General features: G+C 45.3%; 1 protein-coding gene across 7 annotated transcripts in view; it reads left to right on the top strand.

The window, feature by feature from the left end:
• LOC110530658 (rap guanine nucleotide exchange factor 4) overlaps window positions 1–20,052 on the top strand; it is a 38,074-nt gene that overhangs the window by 912 nt on the left and 17,110 nt on the right. For 2 of the 7 annotated variants that reach the window (XR_005052957.1, XM_021613875.2), the window contains exons 2-9: window positions 6,124–6,545; window positions 7,259–7,405; window positions 17,593–17,665; window positions 17,766–17,830; window positions 18,666–18,772; window positions 18,887–19,008; window positions 19,338–19,521; window positions 19,630–19,714. Coding sequence is in view for 6 of the 7 variants with exons in the window: in XM_021613875.2 (XP_021469550.2) it covers window positions 6,423–6,545; window positions 7,259–7,405; window positions 17,593–17,665; window positions 17,766–17,830; window positions 18,666–18,772; window positions 18,887–19,008; window positions 19,338–19,521; window positions 19,630–19,714 (906 nt within the window). In the remaining variant the exon portion in view is untranslated. Of the gene's footprint in view, window positions 1–4,799; window positions 6,546–7,258; window positions 7,406–17,592; window positions 17,666–17,765; window positions 17,831–18,665; window positions 18,773–18,886; window positions 19,009–19,337; window positions 19,522–19,629; window positions 19,715–20,052 lie in introns of all 7 variants that reach the window. The other 5 variants (XM_021613882.2, XM_021613880.2, XM_021613879.2 and 2 more) reach the window with 5 other exon arrangements.

The following is a 20,052-nucleotide window of genomic DNA, read 5'->3' as shown; positions in this document are numbered from 1 at the left end:
ACATACTAGTGTTAATAAAACTCAATGTTGAACACTGTTTAATCTATTTAATACTTTTCCATTTTAACCAATTTGTCAGGCATTGTTGAGCACAGTGCTAAATCCACCAGCAGCAGTCTACCTGGAGGTAGAACTGCATGCATTGCATGACGCTGAATTTGCCTCTGTCTTTATGGTGGTGGGGGGAATGGGTAGCCTGATCATTGAACGTACATTTGTCTGGTTTTGATATCGTTCGTTATAATACATTACACCTCTTGACACAACAAGCTGCTTAATACTAATATAGAACTAATTGTATTTCTTCGAATATGCTTACAACATTCTGTAAAATAATCAAAGTTAAAAAAAAAATGAATTACCTACAATCCTCTAAATACGGGCAAGTGGTTGCAATAATTTATTGTTAAGTGGAGAAATAATATTAAAATGTACTCAATTTATCATTTTAAAACATTTCTTTGGTTGGTAAAATGAAATGAACAAATCTTTGAAATTACTTTTATTAAGTAAATGTTGGTTGTTTTTTTTTAGTCTATTTCAATTCACCCCAGAATCATTTTTTTTATAGTGTTTGTGGACTCACACACTCACACACACAAGAACCAATGGCAAATATTGAATCTGTATCTGCAGGTTAATGTAGTTTGTATTGAACACAGTTCAAAGATCTCATGAGAATATTAGCCTTGAGATGCTTGGGAATGGAGTGGAATAGGATTGATTAGCATTGAGCAGAATAGAATAAGGCTAGAAGAGCTCGACGGCCAGCATGAGTAAGACATTTAAGTGTGTTAACCCTTGCAAGGCTGCCGGCCCAGACGGCATCCCAAGCCGCGTCATCAGAGCATGTGCAGAGAGCCCTGGCAGAGTGGTGCTAGGAAAATAACCTCTCCCTCAACAAAATGAAGGAGCTGATTGTGGATCCCCAACAGGGTCACAGTGGAGAGGGTGAAAAGCTTCAAGTTCCAATGCTTGCACATCACTGACAACCTGAAACGGTTCATCCACACAAACAGTGTGGTGAAGAAGGCACAACAACGCCTCTTCAACCTTAGGAACCTGAAGAAATTCTGACATTGCTCATTCTGATATTTCTTTATTTTGTATTGTTGTATTGTTAGGTATTACTGCACGATTGGAGATACAAACATGAACATTTCGCTGCACCTGCGATAACATCTGCAAAATATGTACCCGACCAATAAAACTTATTTGATTTGACATCCACAGGTAACCATCGGCAATGGGAGCTCATTGCTCTCTCTCTCTGTTTTTCTATTTCCTTCTTTGTAATGAAGTTAGGAAACAGAGAAATGTTTCTAATGGTAATAGGAATCCCTACCTGCCCAGTCAGTGTAGATCAATGAAAGGAAGCCATGTTAAACTGTTGAGATGCAGCCCATGACAATGCTGGTTGATAACACAAGGGGGGGCTATCTCCACCATCAGGGGGATGGACTAAGGTTACGGCGGGCATGATGCACACACACACACACACACACACAATGTCCAAATCAATAAGCCCAGGCAACAATGATAAATCCGATAACTGTTACACAGCTAATGTCAGTGTGTGTCTGTGTGTGGACAAGAGGTTGACCGATTTAGATTTTTCAACACCAATACCAATAATTGGAGGACCAAAAAAAGCCGATACCGATTAACCGGCCGATTTCTATTTTATTATTTGTCATTTTTTTTGTTTGTTATATATATTTGTAATAATGAGAATTGCAACAATACTAAATGAACAATGAACACTTATTTTAACTTAATACGAAAATAAAATCAGTTTAGTCTCAAATAAATAATGAAACATGTTCAATTTGGTTTAAATGAATGCAAAAACACTGTTGGAGAAGAAAGTAAGCTGACGTTTAAGTTCCTTGCTCAGAACAAGGATTGTTGTTCCTTTTAACATGAGTCTTCAATATTTAAGAAGTTTTAGGTTGTAGTTATTATAGGACTATTTTTATTTTACCTTTATTTAACTAGGCAAGTCAGTTAAGAACAAATTCTTATTTTCAATGACGGCCTAGGAACAGTGGGGGGCTGCCTGTTCAGGGGCAGAACGACAGATTTGTACCTTGTCAGCTTGGGGTTTTGAACTTGGTTACTAGTCCAACGGTTACTAGTCCAACGCTCTAACCACTAGGCTACACTGCCGCCCCAATTCTCTCTCTACCATTTGTATTTCATTTACCTTTGACTATTGGATGTTCTAATAGGTACTATAGTATTGCCAGCCTAATCTCGGGAGTTGATAGGCTTGAAGTCATAAACAGCGCTGTGCTTCAAGCATTGCGAAGAGCTGCTGGTAAATGGAGGAAAGTGCTGTTTGAATGAATGCTTACGAGCCTGCTGCTGCCTACCATCGCTCAGTCAGACTGCTCTATCAAATCATAGACTTAATATAATAACACACAGAAATACGAGCCTTAGGTCATTAATATGGTCAAATCCGCAAACTATCATTTTAAAAACAAAACTTTTATTCTTTCAGTGAAATACGGAACCGTTCTGTATGTTATCTAACGGGTGGCAACCCTAAGTCTAAATATTGCTGTTACATTGCACAACCTTCAATGTTATGTCATAATTATGTAAACTTCTGGCAAATTAATTACTGTCTTTGTTAGGAAGAAATGGTCTTCACACAGTTCGCAACGAGTCAGGTGGCCCAAACTGCTGCATTTACCTTGATTCTGCTTACACTGAACGCAAGAGAAGTGACACAATTTCAGGCACCACATTGATTAAATGCAACACAGGACAAGCTAGTTAAACTAGTAATATCATCAACCATGTGTAGTTTACTAGTGATTATGTTAAGGTTGATTTGATTTTTTATAAGGTAAGTTTAATGCTAGCTAGCAACTTACCATGGCTCCTTGCACTCACGTAACAGGTGGTCAGCCTGCCATGCAGTCTCCTAATGGATTGCAATATAATCGGCCATAATCGGCATCCAAAAATGTAGATTAGCGATTGTTATGACAACTTGAAATCGTCCCTAATAAATCGGCCATTCCAATTAATCGGTCAACCTCTAATGTGGACAGTAATACGTGTACGCTTTTACATGATATCTCATCTGACTTCAGTTGGCTGTAAGTGACAGCTGATCTGTAGTACAGAAGGTGACAGTGCTTCAGGGCAGACAGCAACACATTACAAATGGAGATGAAAACATAACATTTATCTCAGAATATTTAAGTGCAGGTCCTTCTCATTTGAAAAAACAGCACTAGCTGCATTTGGTTGAAATAATACAAAATGGAAACTATTTGTTTGGAAAGCTATATATTTTGATGAAGTAATGAACAGAGACCTCATCGAACCGTTGGGTGCTGCAGAGTAAGATTCTGGAGCTATCTGGTCTCTCCTCTCCAGTCCTCTCCTCCTGTCCTGTCCTCTCTCATCTGTACCACCTGCTAGAATATGTCTCACTGTGCCTCAGCCCTAGTCAGAGTTGTGTATGTGTCATTTTGGTTTAGCTGTAATATCAGGTGGGAAACTATTTTCAGTGTAGACAGAAGGAAAGAGAGCGTGAGAGTAACAGGAGGATGAATCATGTGACCTACAGGTTGAAGGTGGTGTGAGCTGCTTTCAGACCACATCAGCTTCAGAGAGATGCACATTCTACTGGAAATGCTGTGTGATGCAGGGAGAGCGGGGAGGTATGGCGAGAGAGAGAAACAGAGAGATGGAGAAAGAGAGCCAGATGAAGGTGGTCTCTGTGTCACCTGTAATCCCTTATTCTAGACATCTGGGTCAACGCTGAGGAACAGGTTGGTCTTGTATTATGTAGGCCCGTGAGTCTTTAACACAACTGTCTGTGTGTGTGTGGGGGCAGAGATTAGAGACCACCTGTCTAACAGATTAAACCCACAGAGAGAGAGAGAGCTGTGGTCCTTAGGCAGAATTTTTCCTTCAGCTTGGACTCTTGTGACATGAGAAGGTCTGAGAGGAAAGGAGAAAGATGGATGGAAAGACAAGGCAGATTAGAGAAAAAGGAATTAACCAAGGCCTAGGAGAGAGTATCTGAAGAGAATAGCTAATGCATGAGCAGGTCAATATGTACTAGCCATTCAGTGGACTTCTCACACTCAGTGAGTCACCAGTGTCAGAGGAGAGCTGGAGGTCATATGGTGTCTCAACATCACCCATGGCCAGGCGCAGTGTATGCATACTTGTGTTTATGGGAGTGGGTGAATGAGAGAGAGACAAAGAGTGAGAGAGGGAGGGGAGATCGAGAGAAAAGAGATGTGAACAGACTGCTCTGTGAGTTTCTCTGAATGATTTTGTCTCAGTCAGTGGTGTGTCTTTACGCTTACATCCACACTCTGGAGGGGGCCCTTAGCGACAGAACGCCTACAGCTATCACAGAGAACAGAAAAGAGGAGAGCAAACACACACACACACTTCCGGGTGAGAGTATCTGCTGTCATGCTTGACTGCTGCTTCTCTACTTTTCGACCTGTTGTTTTTATGCACTTTCAGGCCTATTGGAGCTTTGACTTTTACAGCCGTGGCTTATTAGTGCTTGCTAGTTGGCTGTTAGCCTACCTCGGAGTCTGGACTGCACTGCTGTGATTACCTCCACCTGCCTAGATTCTTCCTGGTTATATTGATAATTACTAGCTAGCTAGGTTATGTGCGTTTAATTTGTTTTCTTGCTGAATTTAAATGCCCGGTAGCCAACTATGTCTGTGACAGTGGCGCAAGAAAACGTTCATGGTTACATTTTTTCATCCTGAAAATTAACTATTGTCTCTCCTCTCTTCCTTGCCAAGACTGGAACGTGCTGCTGCCTTCCAATTACAAACCCACCTGCTAATCAACAACCTGTTCGTGCCCCACCAGTCTGGTTTCTGCCCCCTCCACAGTACTGAAATTGCACTCCTCAAAGTTATCAATGACCTCCTCTCCTCTGCTGCTGCCCTCCACATCCTGATTCGACTTGATCTGAGTGCTGCTTTTGACACAGTGAGTCATCAGAGCTTCCTCACCAGGCTGGAGGGTCTGTGTGATGAGGGCACCGCACTCTCCTGGCTACAAACATACCTCACAAACCGGACCCTCAATGGCCACACCTCAGACTCAGCTGCAGTTATACTGGGTGTCTCCCAGGGTCGCTTACTCCTCATGTACATCCTCCCCCTTGGTCAGAACCTTCCGTCACTTCAACCTTGACTTCCACTGCTATGCCGATGAGACCCAGATCTACCTCAGCAGCAAATCCTTCCTCAACCCACATTGAATCCTGTCTCTCTGCAATAAAAACATGGATGCAAAATAACATTCTCAAGCTCAACAGTGATGAAACAAAACAACTCCTCATAGGCACCAAATCCACCCTCAACAAAGCTTGCAACCTCACCTTCACCATTGACAACACCACTGTCTCTCCCTCCATGCACGCAACCTTGGTGTAATCCTGAACTCCACCCTCTCCTTTGACCTCCATATAGGACAGACTGTCAAATCTTCAATCTTCCACCTCCGCAACATTGCCAAAGTCAGGTCCTCCCACTCCTGTCCTGACGCTGAAACCCTCATACATGCATTAATCTACTCCCGTCTACTCACTACTGTCCGTCATCAACTCAAGCTCCCCTGTGATCTCCAAAGTCCTGACAGCACATCACCCCTGTCCTCCAATTTCCATTGGCTCCCTGTGTCCCAACGCTTTGACCCCTCCCTCCCCCTATCGCCCAGACCTTCTGCACCCGCACTCAGTTCACCACAGCAGCCCATCTTGTCATCCCCAGGTTGATGCTTTGGCCACAGGGCCTTCTCCAGGGTTGCTCCTAGGCTCTGGAACTTTCTCCCTCCACCCTGTCTTTCAGTCCCTCCTAAAGCGCCACCTCTTTGACATGCCCCCCTACCCCAAACCGTGTTCCTATCCAAATCCCAACCCTCCCCTCCTCATACACTGATACATCCCTCTTTCCCTTCTTTGAGCCCACCCCTCTCTTTATTCATGTTTTTGTTAACTCTGTTTTGTTTTTACTCTTTTTCTTTCTATAATTGTAAAGTGACTTTGGGTCCTTGAAAAGTGCTAAATAACTCCCATGTAGTATTATTATTACTAACACCCCCCATCTCTCTCTGTAGGCCTGCGGAGCGTTCAGCAGAGGATCTGGATATCATTCTGACCAGACTTAAAGGGTTTAAAGCCTTCCAGAGGTTCCACCCCTCCCTGCTGCTGCAGATCTGCTCCTGTGCCTTCTACGAATACCTGGGGAAAGGCATCACCTGGAAGTATACATACACACACTTGGACATCTGCACACACTCTCTCACACTCACTCAGTGGTATGAGCACCTTGAAAAAGGCCTCTCTGATACCTCATTGGCTTTCAGGTTTACCATGACTTGGCACATCAATGTTATGACTATTTCTGAATGCTTATATGCTGTTATGTCTGTTCTGTGTAGTGTTCCGCCAGGGTGACATAGGGACCAGCTGGTATGCTGTTCTGTCTGGCTCTCTGGACGTCAAGGTGTCAGAAACAGCCAACCACCAGGTAAATCAGGTCTGCTTCACACCTTTTACTAAACCTCTGTGTTTGGTTTTCCTCTTTTAGTTACTATGTATTCCCCCTGGAGCTTGTCCTGTGTTTTCTCTCTTGTGTTCAGTGTTCTCTTTTTAGACTTTAGTGTTCTCTGTTTTCTTTCCAGTGTTCGCTCTAGAGTTCTGTGATCTCTCTCTAAAGTTCGATGTTCTCCATCTAGAGTTCTGTGATCTCTCTCTAAAGTTCGATGTTCTCCATCTAGAGTTCTGTGCTGTTCTAATTGTGTTACTACTTGTGTAGTCCTGTACAGCCCCGATGAATGCTTGGAAGGCATAATTTACAATACTCTAATTGGTCCGCTCTCTGTCAGTTAGAGACCATGGTCATGTTATTCTCAGTATGTGGGTCACTTTCTGGCCATCCTAGACAGAATGACCATGATCATATTATAATCAGTATGTGGGTCACTTTCTGGCCATCTTAGACAGAATGCAAGAATAGAATTTTAACAACTAGTCTTACAACATTGACCCTTAGGTAGATAGTGGGTCTGGATTGAAACAGTCTTCTGTGTGTTTGTGTGTGTGCGTAACTGTCCCCAGTGCTGTTGTATGTGATGGTTGTTCTACAAATGAATTGCCCTTTTGGGGACAAAGATGTATTGATTTGGAACTGAATTAAATTGAATCAAATAAGTGAAACGAATTGAGTGTATTCTTTCTGTGTGTGTCTAGGATGCTGTCACTATCTGCACGCTGGGAATCGGGACGGCGTTTGGAGAGTCAATTCTGGATAATACTCCTCGCCACGCCACTATCGTCAGCAGAGAGACCAGCGAACTGCTCCGCATCGAACAGAGAGAGTTCAAGAGTCTATGGGAGGTGAGAGAGGGGAGGTGAGAGAGGGGAGGTGAGATAGGGGAGGTGAGGCAGAAGAGGCACACACTTAACATTTTGAAGTGGTTTTCGCTTATGCCACAAGAGGGTGGTCCACTGTCAACCCTAGGCCTCCACTATGGTCCACTATCAACCCTAGGCCTCCACTATGGTCCACTATCAACCCTAGGCCTCCACTATGGTCCACTGTCAACCCTAGGCCTCCACTATGGTCCACTGTCAACCCTAGGCCTCCACTATGGTCCACTGTCAACCCTAGGCCTCCACTATGGTCCACTGTCAACCCTAGGCCTCCACTATGGTCCACTGTGTGTGTGTGTCCTTGTTGTGTGGAACCTGCTGTACTTTTCAGTGGGATGATGCATGCTGAAACAGTCATTGTGTGAATGTGTTGGGGGGGGGGGGGGAGTGCTAGTGGGATAACAAGGTTTTTGTATGTGTGCACTCCCCCATCTCTCTCTCTCTGTCTCTCGCTCTGTCTCTCTGTGTCTCTGTCTCTCTGGTGACTATTTTAGCAGGTTAAATATACAGCAGAAAGGGCCTGAGGCTGTAGTTATCCTCAGTGTTCTGATCTTATGTTGTGTGGGTGATATTAGCCTGGGTGCCAGTCGCTTGCTGCTGCTATTGTCTTGAAGTGTCATATCATGCTGGTTAAAGGAGAGGAACCATAAAGTGTTTGAAAGACAAAGATCAGTCACAGCATTTGACAGGTGATAGCCAGGTCACCCATTATACAATAGTGTTACTACAGGGGTCCAAGCCAGGTCACCTATTATACAATAGAGTTACTACAGGGGTCCCAGCCAGGTCACCCTTTAAACAATAGTGTTACTGCAGGGGTCCCAGCCAGGTCACCCATTATACAATAGTGTTACTACAGGGGTCCATGCCAGGTCACCCATTATACAATAGTGTTACTACAGGGGTCCCAGCCAGGTCACCCTTTAAACAATAGTGTTACTACAGGGGTCCCAGCCAGGTCACCCATTATACAATAGTGTTACTACAGGGGTCCATGCCAGGTCACCCATTATACAATAGTGTTACTACAGGGGTCCCAGCCAGGTCACCCTTTAAACAATAGTGTAACTACAGGGGTCCCAGCATTTGACAGGCGATAGCCAGGTCACCTATTATACAATAGTGTTACTACAGGGGTCCCAGCCAGGTCACTAATGATAAAATCATTTTACTACAGGGGTCCCAGCCAGGTCACCCTTGATACAATAGTGTTACTACAGGGGTCCCAGCCAGGTCACTCGTTATACAATTGTTACTACAGGGTCCCAGCCAGGTCACCGTTATACAATTGTTACTACAGGGGTCCCAGCCAGGTCACCTGTGATACAATAGTGTTACTATAGGGGTCCCAGCCATGTCACTCGTTATACAATTGTTACTACAGGAGTCCAAGCCAGGTCACTCGTGATACAATAGTGTTACTACAGGGGTCCCAGCCAGGTCACCCGTGATACAAAAGTGTTACTACAGGGGTCCCAGCCAGGTCACCCGTGATATAGTGTTACTACAGGGGTCCCAGCCAGGTAACTCATGATAAAATCATTTTACTACAGGGGTCCCAGCCAGGTCACCTATTATACAATAGTGTTACTACAGGGGTCCCAGCCAGGTCACCCGTGATACAATAGTGTTACTACAGGGGTCCCAGCCAGGTCACCCGTGATACAATAGTGTTACTAAAGGGGTCCCAGCCAGGTCACCCGTTATACAATAGTGTTACTAAAGGGGTCCCAGTCAGGTCACTCATTATACAATTATTTTACTACAGGGGTCCCAGCCAGGTCACTCGTTATACAATTGTTACTACAGGGTCCCAGCCAGGTCACCGTTATACAATTGTTACTACAGGGGTCCCAGCCAGGTCACCTGTGATACAATAGTGTTACTATAGGGGTCCCAGCCATGTCACTCGTTATACAATTGTTACTACAGGAGTCCCAGCCAGGTCACCCGTGATACAATAGTGTTACTACAGGGGTCCCAGCCAGGTCACCCGTGATACAATAGTGTTACTACAGGGGTCCCAGCCAGGTCACCCGTGATATAATAGTGTTACTACAGGGGTCCCAGCCAGGTCACCCTTGATATACAGTAATAGTGTTACTACAGGGGTCCTGGCCAGGTCACCCTTGATATACAGTAAGTGTTACTACAGGGGTCCCAGCCAGGTCACCTGTGATACAATAGTGTTACTATAGGGGTCCCAGCCATGTCACTCGTTATACAATTGTTACTACAGGAGTCCCAGCCAGGTCACCCGTGATACAATAGTGTTACTACAGGGGTCCCAGCCAGGTCACCCGTGATACAAAAGTGTTACTACAGGGGTCCCAGCCAGGTCACCCGTGATATAGTGTTACTACAGGGGTCCCAGCCAGGTAACTCATGATAAAATCATTTTACTACAGGGGTCCCAGCCAGGTCACCTATTATACAATAGTGTTACTACAGGGGTCCCAGCCAGGTCACCCGTGATACAATAGTGTTACTACAGGGGTCCCAGCCAGGTCACCCGTGATACAATAGTGTTACTAAAGGGGTCCCAGCCAGGTCACCCGTTATACAATAGTGTTACTAAAGGGGTCCCAGTCAGGTCACTCATTATACAATTATTTTACTACAGGGGTCCCAGCCAGGTCACTCGTTATACAATTGTTACTACAGGGTCCCAGCCAGGTCACCGTTATACAATTGTTACTACAGGGGTCCCAGCCAGGTCACCTGTGATACAATAGTGTTACTATAGGGGTCCCAGCCATGTCACTCGTTATACAATTGTTACTACAGGAGTCCCAGCCAGGTCACCCGTGATACAATAGTGTTACTACAGGGGTCCCAGCCAGGTCACCCGTGATACAATAGTGTTACTACAGGGGTCCCAGCCAGGTCACCCGTGATATAATAGTGTTACTACAGGGGTCCCAGCCAGGTCACCCTTGATATACAGTAATAGTGTTACTACAGGGGTCCTGGCCAGGTCACCCTTGATATACAGTAAGTGTTACTACAGGGGTCCCAGCCAGGTCACCCTTGATATACAGTAATAGTGTTACTACTGGGGTCCCAGCCAGGTCACCCTTTAAACAATAGTGTTACTGCAGGGGTCCCAGCCAGGTCACACTTGATATACAGTAATAGTGTTACTAAAGGGGTCCCAGCCAGGTCACCCGTTATACAATAGTGTTACTAAAGGGGTCCCAGTCAGGTCACTCATTATACAATTATTTTACTACAGGGGTCCCAGCCAGGTCACTCGTTATACAATTGTTACTACAGGGTCCCAGCCAGGTCACCGTTATACAATTGTTACTACAGGGGTCCCAGCCAGGTCACCTGTGATACAATAGTGTTACTATAGGGGTCCCAGCCATGTCACTCGTTATACAATTGTTACTACAGGAGTCCCAGCCAGGTCACCCGTGATACAATAGTGTTACTACAGGGGTCCCAGCCAGGTCACCCGTGATACAATAGTGTTACTACAGGGGTCCCAGCCAGGTCACCCGTGATATAATAGTGTTACTACAGGGGTCCCAGCCAGGTCACCCTTGATATACAGTAATAGTGTTACTACAGGGGTCCTGGCCAGGTCACCCTTGATATACAGTAAGTGTTACTACAGGGGTCCCAGCCAGGTCACCTGTGATACAATAGTGTTACTATAGGGGTCCCAGCCATGTCACTCGTTATACAATTGTTACTACAGGAGTCCCAGCCAGGTCACCCGTGATACAATAGTGTTACTACAGGGGTCCCAGCCAGGTCACCCGTGATACAAAAGTGTTACTACAGGGGTCCCAGCCAGGTCACCCGTGATATAGTGTTACTACAGGGGTCCCAGCCAGGTAACTCATGATAAAATCATTTTACTACAGGGGTCCCAGCCAGGTCACCTATTATACAATAGTGTTACTACAGGGGTCCCAGCCAGGTCACCCGTGATACAATAGTGTTACTACAGGGGTCCCAGCCAGGTCACCCGTGATACAATAGTGTTACTAAAGGGGTCCCAGCCAGGTCACCCGTTATACAATAGTGTTACTAAAGGGGTCCCAGTCAGGTCACTCATTATACAATTATTTTACTACAGGGGTCCCAGCCAGGTCACTCGTTATACAATTGTTACTACAGGGTCCCAGCCAGGTCACCGTTATACAATTGTTACTACAGGGGTCCCAGCCAGGTCACCTGTGATACAATAGTGTTACTATAGGGGTCCCAGCCATGTCACTCGTTATACAATTGTTACTACAGGAGTCCCAGCCAGGTCACCCGTGATACAATAGTGTTACTACAGGGGTCCCAGCCAGGTCACCCGTGATACAATAGTGTTACTACAGGGGTCCCAGCCAGGTCACCCGTGATATAATAGTGTTACTACAGGGGTCCCAGCCAGGTCACCCTTGATATACAGTAATAGTGTTACTACAGGGGTCCTGGCCAGGTCACCCTTGATATACAGTAAGTGTTACTACAGGGGTCCCAGCCAGGTCACCCTTGATATACAGTAATAGTGTTACTACTGGGGTCCCAGCCAGGTCACCCTTTAAACAATAGTGTTACTGCAGGGGTCCCAGCCAGGTCACACTTGATATACAGTAATAGTGTTACTACAGGGGTCCCAGCCAGGTAACTCATGATAAAATCATTTTACTACAGGGGTCCCAGCCAGGTCACCCGTGATACAATAGTGTTACTACAGGGGTCCCAGCCAGGTCACCCGTGATACAATAGTGTTACTAAAGGGGTCCCAGCCAGGTCACCCGTTATACAAGTGTTACTAAAGGGGTCCCAGCCAGGTCACCCGTGATACAATAGTGTTACTACAGGGGTCCCAGCCAGGTCACCCGTTATACAATAGTGTTACTGCAGGGGTCCCAGCCAGGTCACTCGTTATACAATTGTTACTACAGGGTCCCAGCCAGGTCACCCGTTCTACAATAGTGTTACTACAGGGGTCCCAGCCAGGTCACCCGTGATACAATAGTGTTACTACAGGGGTCCCAGCCAGGTCACCCGTGACACAATAGTGTTACTAAAGGGGTCCCAGCCAGGTCACACGTTATACAAGTGTTACTATAGGGGTCCCAGCCAGGTCACCCGTGATATACAGTAATAGTGTTACTACAGGGGTCCCAGCCAGGTTTCAATAATTTCAATAAGCATTTTTCTACGGCTGGCCATGCTTTCCACCTGGCTACTCCTACCCCGGTCAACAGCACTGCACCCCCCCACAACAACTCGCCCAAGCCTTCCCCATTTCTCCTTCCCCCAAGTCTGCTCAGCTGATGTTCTGAATGAGCTGCAAAATCTGGACCCCTACAAATCAGCCGGGCTAGACAATCTGGACCCTTTCTTTCTAAAATTATCTGCCAAAATTGTTGCCACCCCTATTACTAGCCTGTTCAACCTCTCTTTCGTGTCGTCTGAGATTCCCAAAGATTGGAAAGCAGCTGCGGTCATCCCCCTCTTCAAAGGGGGTGACACTCTTGACCCAAACTGCTACAGACCTATATCTATCCTACCATGCCTTTCTAAGGTCTTCGAAAGCCAAGTCAACAAACAGATTACCGACCATTTCGAATCTCACCATACCTTCTCTGCTATGTAATCTGGTTTCAGAGCTGGTCATGGGTGCACCTCAGCCACGCTCAAGGTCCTGAATGATATCTTAACCGCCATCGATAAGAAACATTACTGTGCAGCCGTATTCATTGATCTGGCCAAGGCTTTCGACTCTGTCAATCACCACATCCTCATCGGCAGACTCGACAGCCTTGGTTTCTCAAATGATTGCCTCGCCTGGTTCACCAACTACTTCTGTGATAGAGTTCAGTGTGTCAAATCGGAGGGTCTGCTGTCCGGACCTCTGGCAGTCTCTATGGGGGTGCCACAGGGTTCAATTCTTGGACCGACTCTCTTCTCTGTATACATCAATGAGGTCGCTCTTGCTGCTGGTGAGTCTCTGATCCACCTCTACGCAGACGACACCATTCTGTATACTTCTGGCCCTTCTTTGGACACTGTGTTTTACAACCCTCCAGGCAAGCTTCAATGCCATACAACTCTCCTTCCGTGGCCTCCAATTGCTCTTAAATACAAGTAAAACTAAATGCATGCTCTTCAACCGATCGCTACCTGTACCTACCCGCCTGTCCAACATTACTACTCTGGACGGCTCTGACTTAGAATACGTGGACAACTACAAATACTTAGGTGTCTGGTTAGACTGTAAACTCTCCTTCCAGACCCATATCAAACATCTCCAATCCAAAGTTAAATCTAGAATTGGCTTCCTATTTCGCAACAAAGCATCCTTCACTCATGCTGCCAAACATACCCTTGTAAAACTGACCATCCTACCAATCCTCGACTTTGGCGATGTCATTTACAAAATAGCCTCCAATACCCTACTCAACAAATTGGATGCAGTCTATCACAGTGCAATCCGTTTTGTCACCAAAGCCCCATATACTACCCACCATTGCGACCTGTACGCTCTCGTTGGCTGGCCCTCGCTTCATACTTGTCGCCAAACCCACTGGCTCCATGTCATCTACAAGACCCTGCTAGGTAAAGTCGCCCCTTATCTCAGCTCGCTGGTCACCATTGCATCTCCCACCTGTAGCACACGCTCCAGCAGGTATATCTCTCTAGTCACCCCCAAAACCAATTCTTTCTTTGGCCACCTCTCCTTCCAGTTCTCTGCTGCCAATGACTGGAACAAACTACAAAAATTTCTGAAACTGGAAACACTTATCTCCCTCACTAGCTTTAAGCACCAACTGTCAGAGCAGCTCACAGATTACTGCACCTGTACATAGCCCACCTATAATTTAGCCCAAACAACTACCTCTTTCCCTACTGTATTTTATTTATTTATTTTGCTCCTTTGCACCCCATTATTTTTTATTTCTACTTTGCACATTCTCCCATTGCAAACCTACCATTCCAGTGTTTTACTTGCTATATTGTATTTACTTTGCCACCATGGCCTTTTTGCCTTTACCTCCCTTATCTCACCTCATTTGCTCACATCGTATATAGACTTGTTTATACTATATTATTGACTGTATGTTTGTTTTACTCCATGTGTAACTCTGTTGTTGTATGTGTCGAACTGCTTTGCTTTATCTTGGCCAGGTCGCAATTGTAAATGAGAACTTGTTCTCAACTTGCCTACCTGGTTAAATAAAGGTGAAATAAAATGTAAAAAAATAAAAGGTCACCCTTGATATATAGTAATAGTGTTACTACTGGGGTCCCAGCCAGGTCACCCTTGATATACAGTAATAGTGTTACTACAGAGACCCAAGCCAGTTTACCCGCTATACAAGTCAATATTCAACGGCCATCCATGTCTGAGAACGTTGGGAGATGACGTGGAAACCGGCCACTAGGGGCAATAGTGAGCACTGCTACCTTCGGGTAGGTTTCAATTTTGCTAGTGTGTTGTTGACAGGGATGGTGGTTGGGGGTAAGCATCTGCTTCTGATTGCAAATGTTGCAACTTCAATTTCAGCGATAAAGCAATAGTCCCCCAAAACTTTCTAAGCCTATCCCAAACCTTAACATACATACTATTTATCTCAACCCCACACAGTCATCACAAAGTGTGTCATCACCTGTCTTGTGGAATAAGGAGGCAGAGAAAGGGTTAGTAATTTTTAAACATTACTTTATGATCTATTTGAACATTCTTTGATGCATTTCTTACGGTACTTTTATAGTCAGCTATTCATCTTGTAGCACGTTTCTTAGACATTACATACTACAATGGTGCTTGTGTAGCCGGTGCTATACTGCACCGCTGTAACTCTGCGTTGTGTGTGGTTGATTGAGACTATAGACGTGGACTTTGGAGATCAGGTAGTTTTAATTAAGCAGAACTCACTCCCTGCATCCTGCATCCGAAAGGAAATAAAACATTTGTAGAGCACATATGTTCTGAGAATCGTCGCCTCTTTCTACAACAGATGCGCAATAGGAGGGACTGGGATCATTCGAGGAGCTAGCCATCGTTCACACATACAATAGCCTGCTAATACCTTAGCTAGCTATTAACCACATGTTTTATTCAGAATGTTGATATCATCCTAAAAAGTACAATTACAAGTGCATCTTAACAATACCATCCACTTATGAGTAACCTCTAAATACACATCATTATTCATGAACACACTGTGTGTATGACTTTGTACTTAAAATAATCTAACTTTTCTGATGACAGAAAAAGCGTGCCTACCTCTCTCAGTGCATCAAAATGAAACAATAAACATGAAAATACAAACGCACAGACATGAAAACAGAGGCAATAACACCTGAGGAAAGAACCAAGGGGAGTGACAGATATAGAGAACATAATCAAGGAGGTGATGGAGTCCAGGTGAGTGTCATGAGGCGCTGGCGAGCGAGACGATGGTGACGGGTGTGCGGGATAATCAGATGACCAGGATGCCAGATCCCCGAAGTGCGGCTGCAGCAGCAGGACGCGGAGCGGACGGATCACACCAGCTGAGGCACAGGAGCCTGACAGATCGGCTGAGGCACGGGAGCCTGTAGCAGTTCCCGGACCCAACGTCATTACACTGACACAAAAATAAAATAATAAAACACTTCACCCTAATGCTTCCCTTAGGTGAGGTGTTATTCTGTAACAAGTGCGGTAAGAGTCGGGAAGCAAGTTCAGGGAGCGAGTGTTTTAATAAATAAAACAATAAACATGAAAACACAAACAACGCACAGACATGAAAGCAGAGTCAATAACACCTGAGGAAAGAACCAAGGGGAGTGACAGATATAGAGAACATAATCAAGGAGGTGATGGAGTCCAGGTGAGTGTCATGAGGCGCTGGCGAGCTAGACGATGGTGACGGGTGTGCGGGATAATCAGCAGCCTGATGACCTAGAGACCGGAGAGACAGTATGTCTGTCTCTGTTCAGTGTAAACAATATTGAGCTCTATTCATTATTGATGAAAATGTTGTCTGGTGCTTGTGCCTTGGGACTTTTTCTCTTTCTCACACACACTCTCACTTTCCATCTTTCTCTGCTCTCTATATACAGTCCTCTCTACGTTCTATCTAGCTCCTCTTGCTCTCTCTTGCTCTCCCGCTAGCTCATTGAAAAGCTCTGATTGCCGTGGCAACCTCTGTGTGAGTACTGGAGTGCTGTTTCAAAGAGGACTGAGTGGGTGCAACAGAGAGAGAGGAGACCTCTGGGGTAGTACTGAGGATGCTGCTGGCTTCCTGGTTGTGTGTGTGTGTGGATTACAGGAGCAGAGAGCTCCTCTTAGTGGTCCTTCCCAGACGTAGAGAAGTGTAGAGAAGACCCTGGGTGAGTTTAGTCAAGTGTGTGTGTGAGAGAGAGAGAGAGAGAGAGCGAGCGAGAGATGCGATGTGCCAGGGTGGGTTTGGTTCTTAAGTGACTTTTTACTCATTCATGAATTGATAGAAAGTACAAACTCCCCGGTAAACTCTGATTTCAGTACTGCCAATGCTCTGTTGTCTGACATCGGATGTGATGACTTTGATTTGCTCAAAGAATCAGCCTATTGTTAGTGTGTGTGTGTGTGTGTGTGTGTGTGCGCGTCAGCAGCTTCCTGAATGTTAAAGGACTTCTTTTCCTGTGTGTGTTTTGGCTCCTAAAGGCATGGCTTGCCTGGTAATTACTTTAGACCACACAGATTTTAGAGTAGTGACATTATCCTGGAGAACTCTGTTGATAATTCATCCCTGTGTGTTTAGCATTCAAGCATGGCTAAAGAAGTCAAGCAATCTGCAATATTTGTCTTAAACTATAGATATGAACATAAGAGTGAGTGGCACTAAAACACATGCCGCTGCACTCAGTTGTCCTTGCTATACTCATTGACCCTGTGTGTGTGTGTGTGTGTTATGTAATGTGAAATGTTCCATATGTAAATGATCCCTGGGTGACAAAGGGCTTTGTTTTGTTGGAAGGGTGTAGGCTGTGGGTGAGTGTGTGGAGGCAGCGGTAATGGAGCTCCTCAGGGTCGTATAGGGATGTAATGTCCAGAGTTGTAATGTTGGTGTGAGGTGATGAGTGGGTAAGGCAATAGAGCCTTGTTCAGACTAATGGTGTGTGTGTTTATTGATTATGAAGACTAAAGGCTGTGTGTTGTGTTGTAGAAGTACCGTCAGTGTATGGCTGGACTTCTGGCCCCTCCCTATGGCGCCATGGAAACTGGATCCAACAATGACAGTGAGTACAACTACAATCCAGTTGAATGAATAATATTGAATTATTAACATTGCATTTTACACATTACGATGGTCATAACTTTGTCTCCCACCTCCCTAAGGGCTGAAAGACAAAGACAGTCTAGGTTCAGATCCTCTCAACTTAATGAACAAGATCCTCAACAAGGTAAGCTGGCCCCTTTCAATGTTATTCATTAAAGTTAATATCACTGATCACTCAACAAACCCCAAAGTACTGTCTTTTTAAATGAGGCTGTGTACAGTGAGACTGTGACCTGAGATGTGTGTGTATTCTACAAGAGGATACTATTAATAAATGTTTAAGGGGGGGGGGGGGGGGGGGGGGTGTATTCACACTAGTGCTGAGCAACTAACTGAAATGTCAGTCATTTTTTGTTTTTTAAACAAGTAACTGACTGACATTGGTTCAATAATTTGAATTCCTTTTCATTCTATTTTTTTCTGTGAGATCAATGCACACATTGCAAAGTTTCTACTGAGTTAAATAATATCTAGCCTGAACTGTGCAATGTAGTTGTAGTTTCCTCTGTAGTTGTGCTAATGAGAGATAATTCATGCACAAGCAAGAAAGGCCCCATCTGCCCAATTATGATGCCCTCTTTTGTAGTTCTAAGACAGCAGCAGTATCTCTGTGTGTGGGTCGGTGGGTGTGATTGTTTTTTTTCTCACCTTTCATTCTCACCTTTCATTCATGATCCCTGACAGCAGTTGTGTGGTTGCTATGACAACTGGGAGTGTTAGGACAGGTTGTGTGTTTGTGATTCACAGCTTAGCGAGTGTATAGTAAATATGAGGAGAATGTAGGGCTTATGTTGTTGGAGACATGAAAAGTCCCCTGGCTCATTCTTTTTTGTGGATTTCTCAGCTCAAAGTTGAAATGATTAACACCTGGAGGCTGAGATGCTCACGGTGATTGTGACTATCTAGCTATGTTAGAGATAAAATAAGTCTTATATTGTGTTCCTGGGTTATGTCTGTAGGTTCCATCAGAGAAGCTGCAGCGAGGGGGGAAGGTGATGCGGAATGCCATCCTCTCCAGAGCTCCTCACATGATCAGAGACAGGAAGTACCACCTCAAGACTTACAGGTGTGTGTGTTTTTTACGTTTGCACGTGTTTGTGTGTGTGTGGTGTGCCCATACATATGTATGTTTTGTGTTACTTTATGGTCCATGCAAACTGTCTCACTGTGTGTGATGCAGGCAGTGTTGTGTAGGTACAGAGCTGGTAGACTGGCTGGTGCAGCAGAGTACCTGTGTACATACTCGTTCTCACGCTGTGGGGATGTGGCAGGTTCTGCTGGAGGAGGGAGTCCTGAACCATGGTGAGACTACACTGCCCTCTATTGGACACAACGCTTCAAATGTTCTCCACCAATTTCATCACATGTAAGGAGAATTTCAATTGCATTTCCTTGATTCCTCTCTCCTCACCTCTTTTTCAAAACCCATTGGATGAGAAGGTTAGAAGTCCGTTCCCTGTGACCTTTTCATCCAATGGATTTTGAGAAGGAGGAGGAGAGAGGAATGAAGGAAATCCAATTGAAGTAATAACTGATCTGACACGACTGGCTAATAAAAATGCTGTGAAACCTGTCCAGCTATCTCACTATGTGAGTTCACTGATTACTGATCCAGTGTGTGTGTCCCCTAGTGGACCAGGAGCTGGGTTTCCAGGACAAGTACCTGTTCTATCGTTTCCTTGACGATGAGGAGGAGCACACCCCATTGCCTAGCGAGGAGGAGAAGAGGGAGAGTGAGGAAGAGCTGCCTGAGACAATCCTCTTCCTCGCCCAGATGGGACCTGATGCCCTGCTGTGCATGATCCTCCGCAAACCGTCAGTACATGCATAGACACACACATGCACACGTGCCTAGTTCATTCTTATATATTGTATACCAGTTAGGAATCATCAACAGAACTCTCTCTCTGTCTCCATCTCTAGTCCTGGTCAGAGGACGGGTGATGATCTAGAGATCATCTATGATGAGCTGGTTCACATCAAGGCCTTATCCCACCTCTCCAACACTGTGAGTCTTATCCCACCTCTCCGACACTGCGAGTCTTATCCCACCTCTCTGACACTGCGAGTCTTATCCCACCTCTCTGACACTGCGAGTCTAAACCCACCTCTCCGACACTGCGAGTCTTATCCCACCTCTCCGACACTGCGAGTCTTATCCCACCTCTCCGACACTGCGAGTCTTATCCCACCTCTCCGACACTGCGAGTCTTATCCCACCTCTCCGACACTGCGAGTCTTATCCCACCTCTCAGACACTGCGAGTCTTATCCCACCTCTCCGACACTGCGAGTCTTATCCCACCTCTCCGACACTGCAAGTCTTATCCCACCTCTCCGACACTGC

This window comes from Oncorhynchus mykiss, chromosome 8 (genome assembly GCF_013265735.2).
Source record: "Oncorhynchus mykiss isolate Arlee chromosome 8, USDA_OmykA_1.1, whole genome shotgun sequence".
Lineage (NCBI taxonomy): Eukaryota > Metazoa > Chordata > Actinopteri > Salmoniformes > Salmonidae > Oncorhynchus > Oncorhynchus mykiss.
Note: the sequence above shows the minus strand (reverse complement) of the source record. Positions and strands in the feature narration are given on the sequence as shown.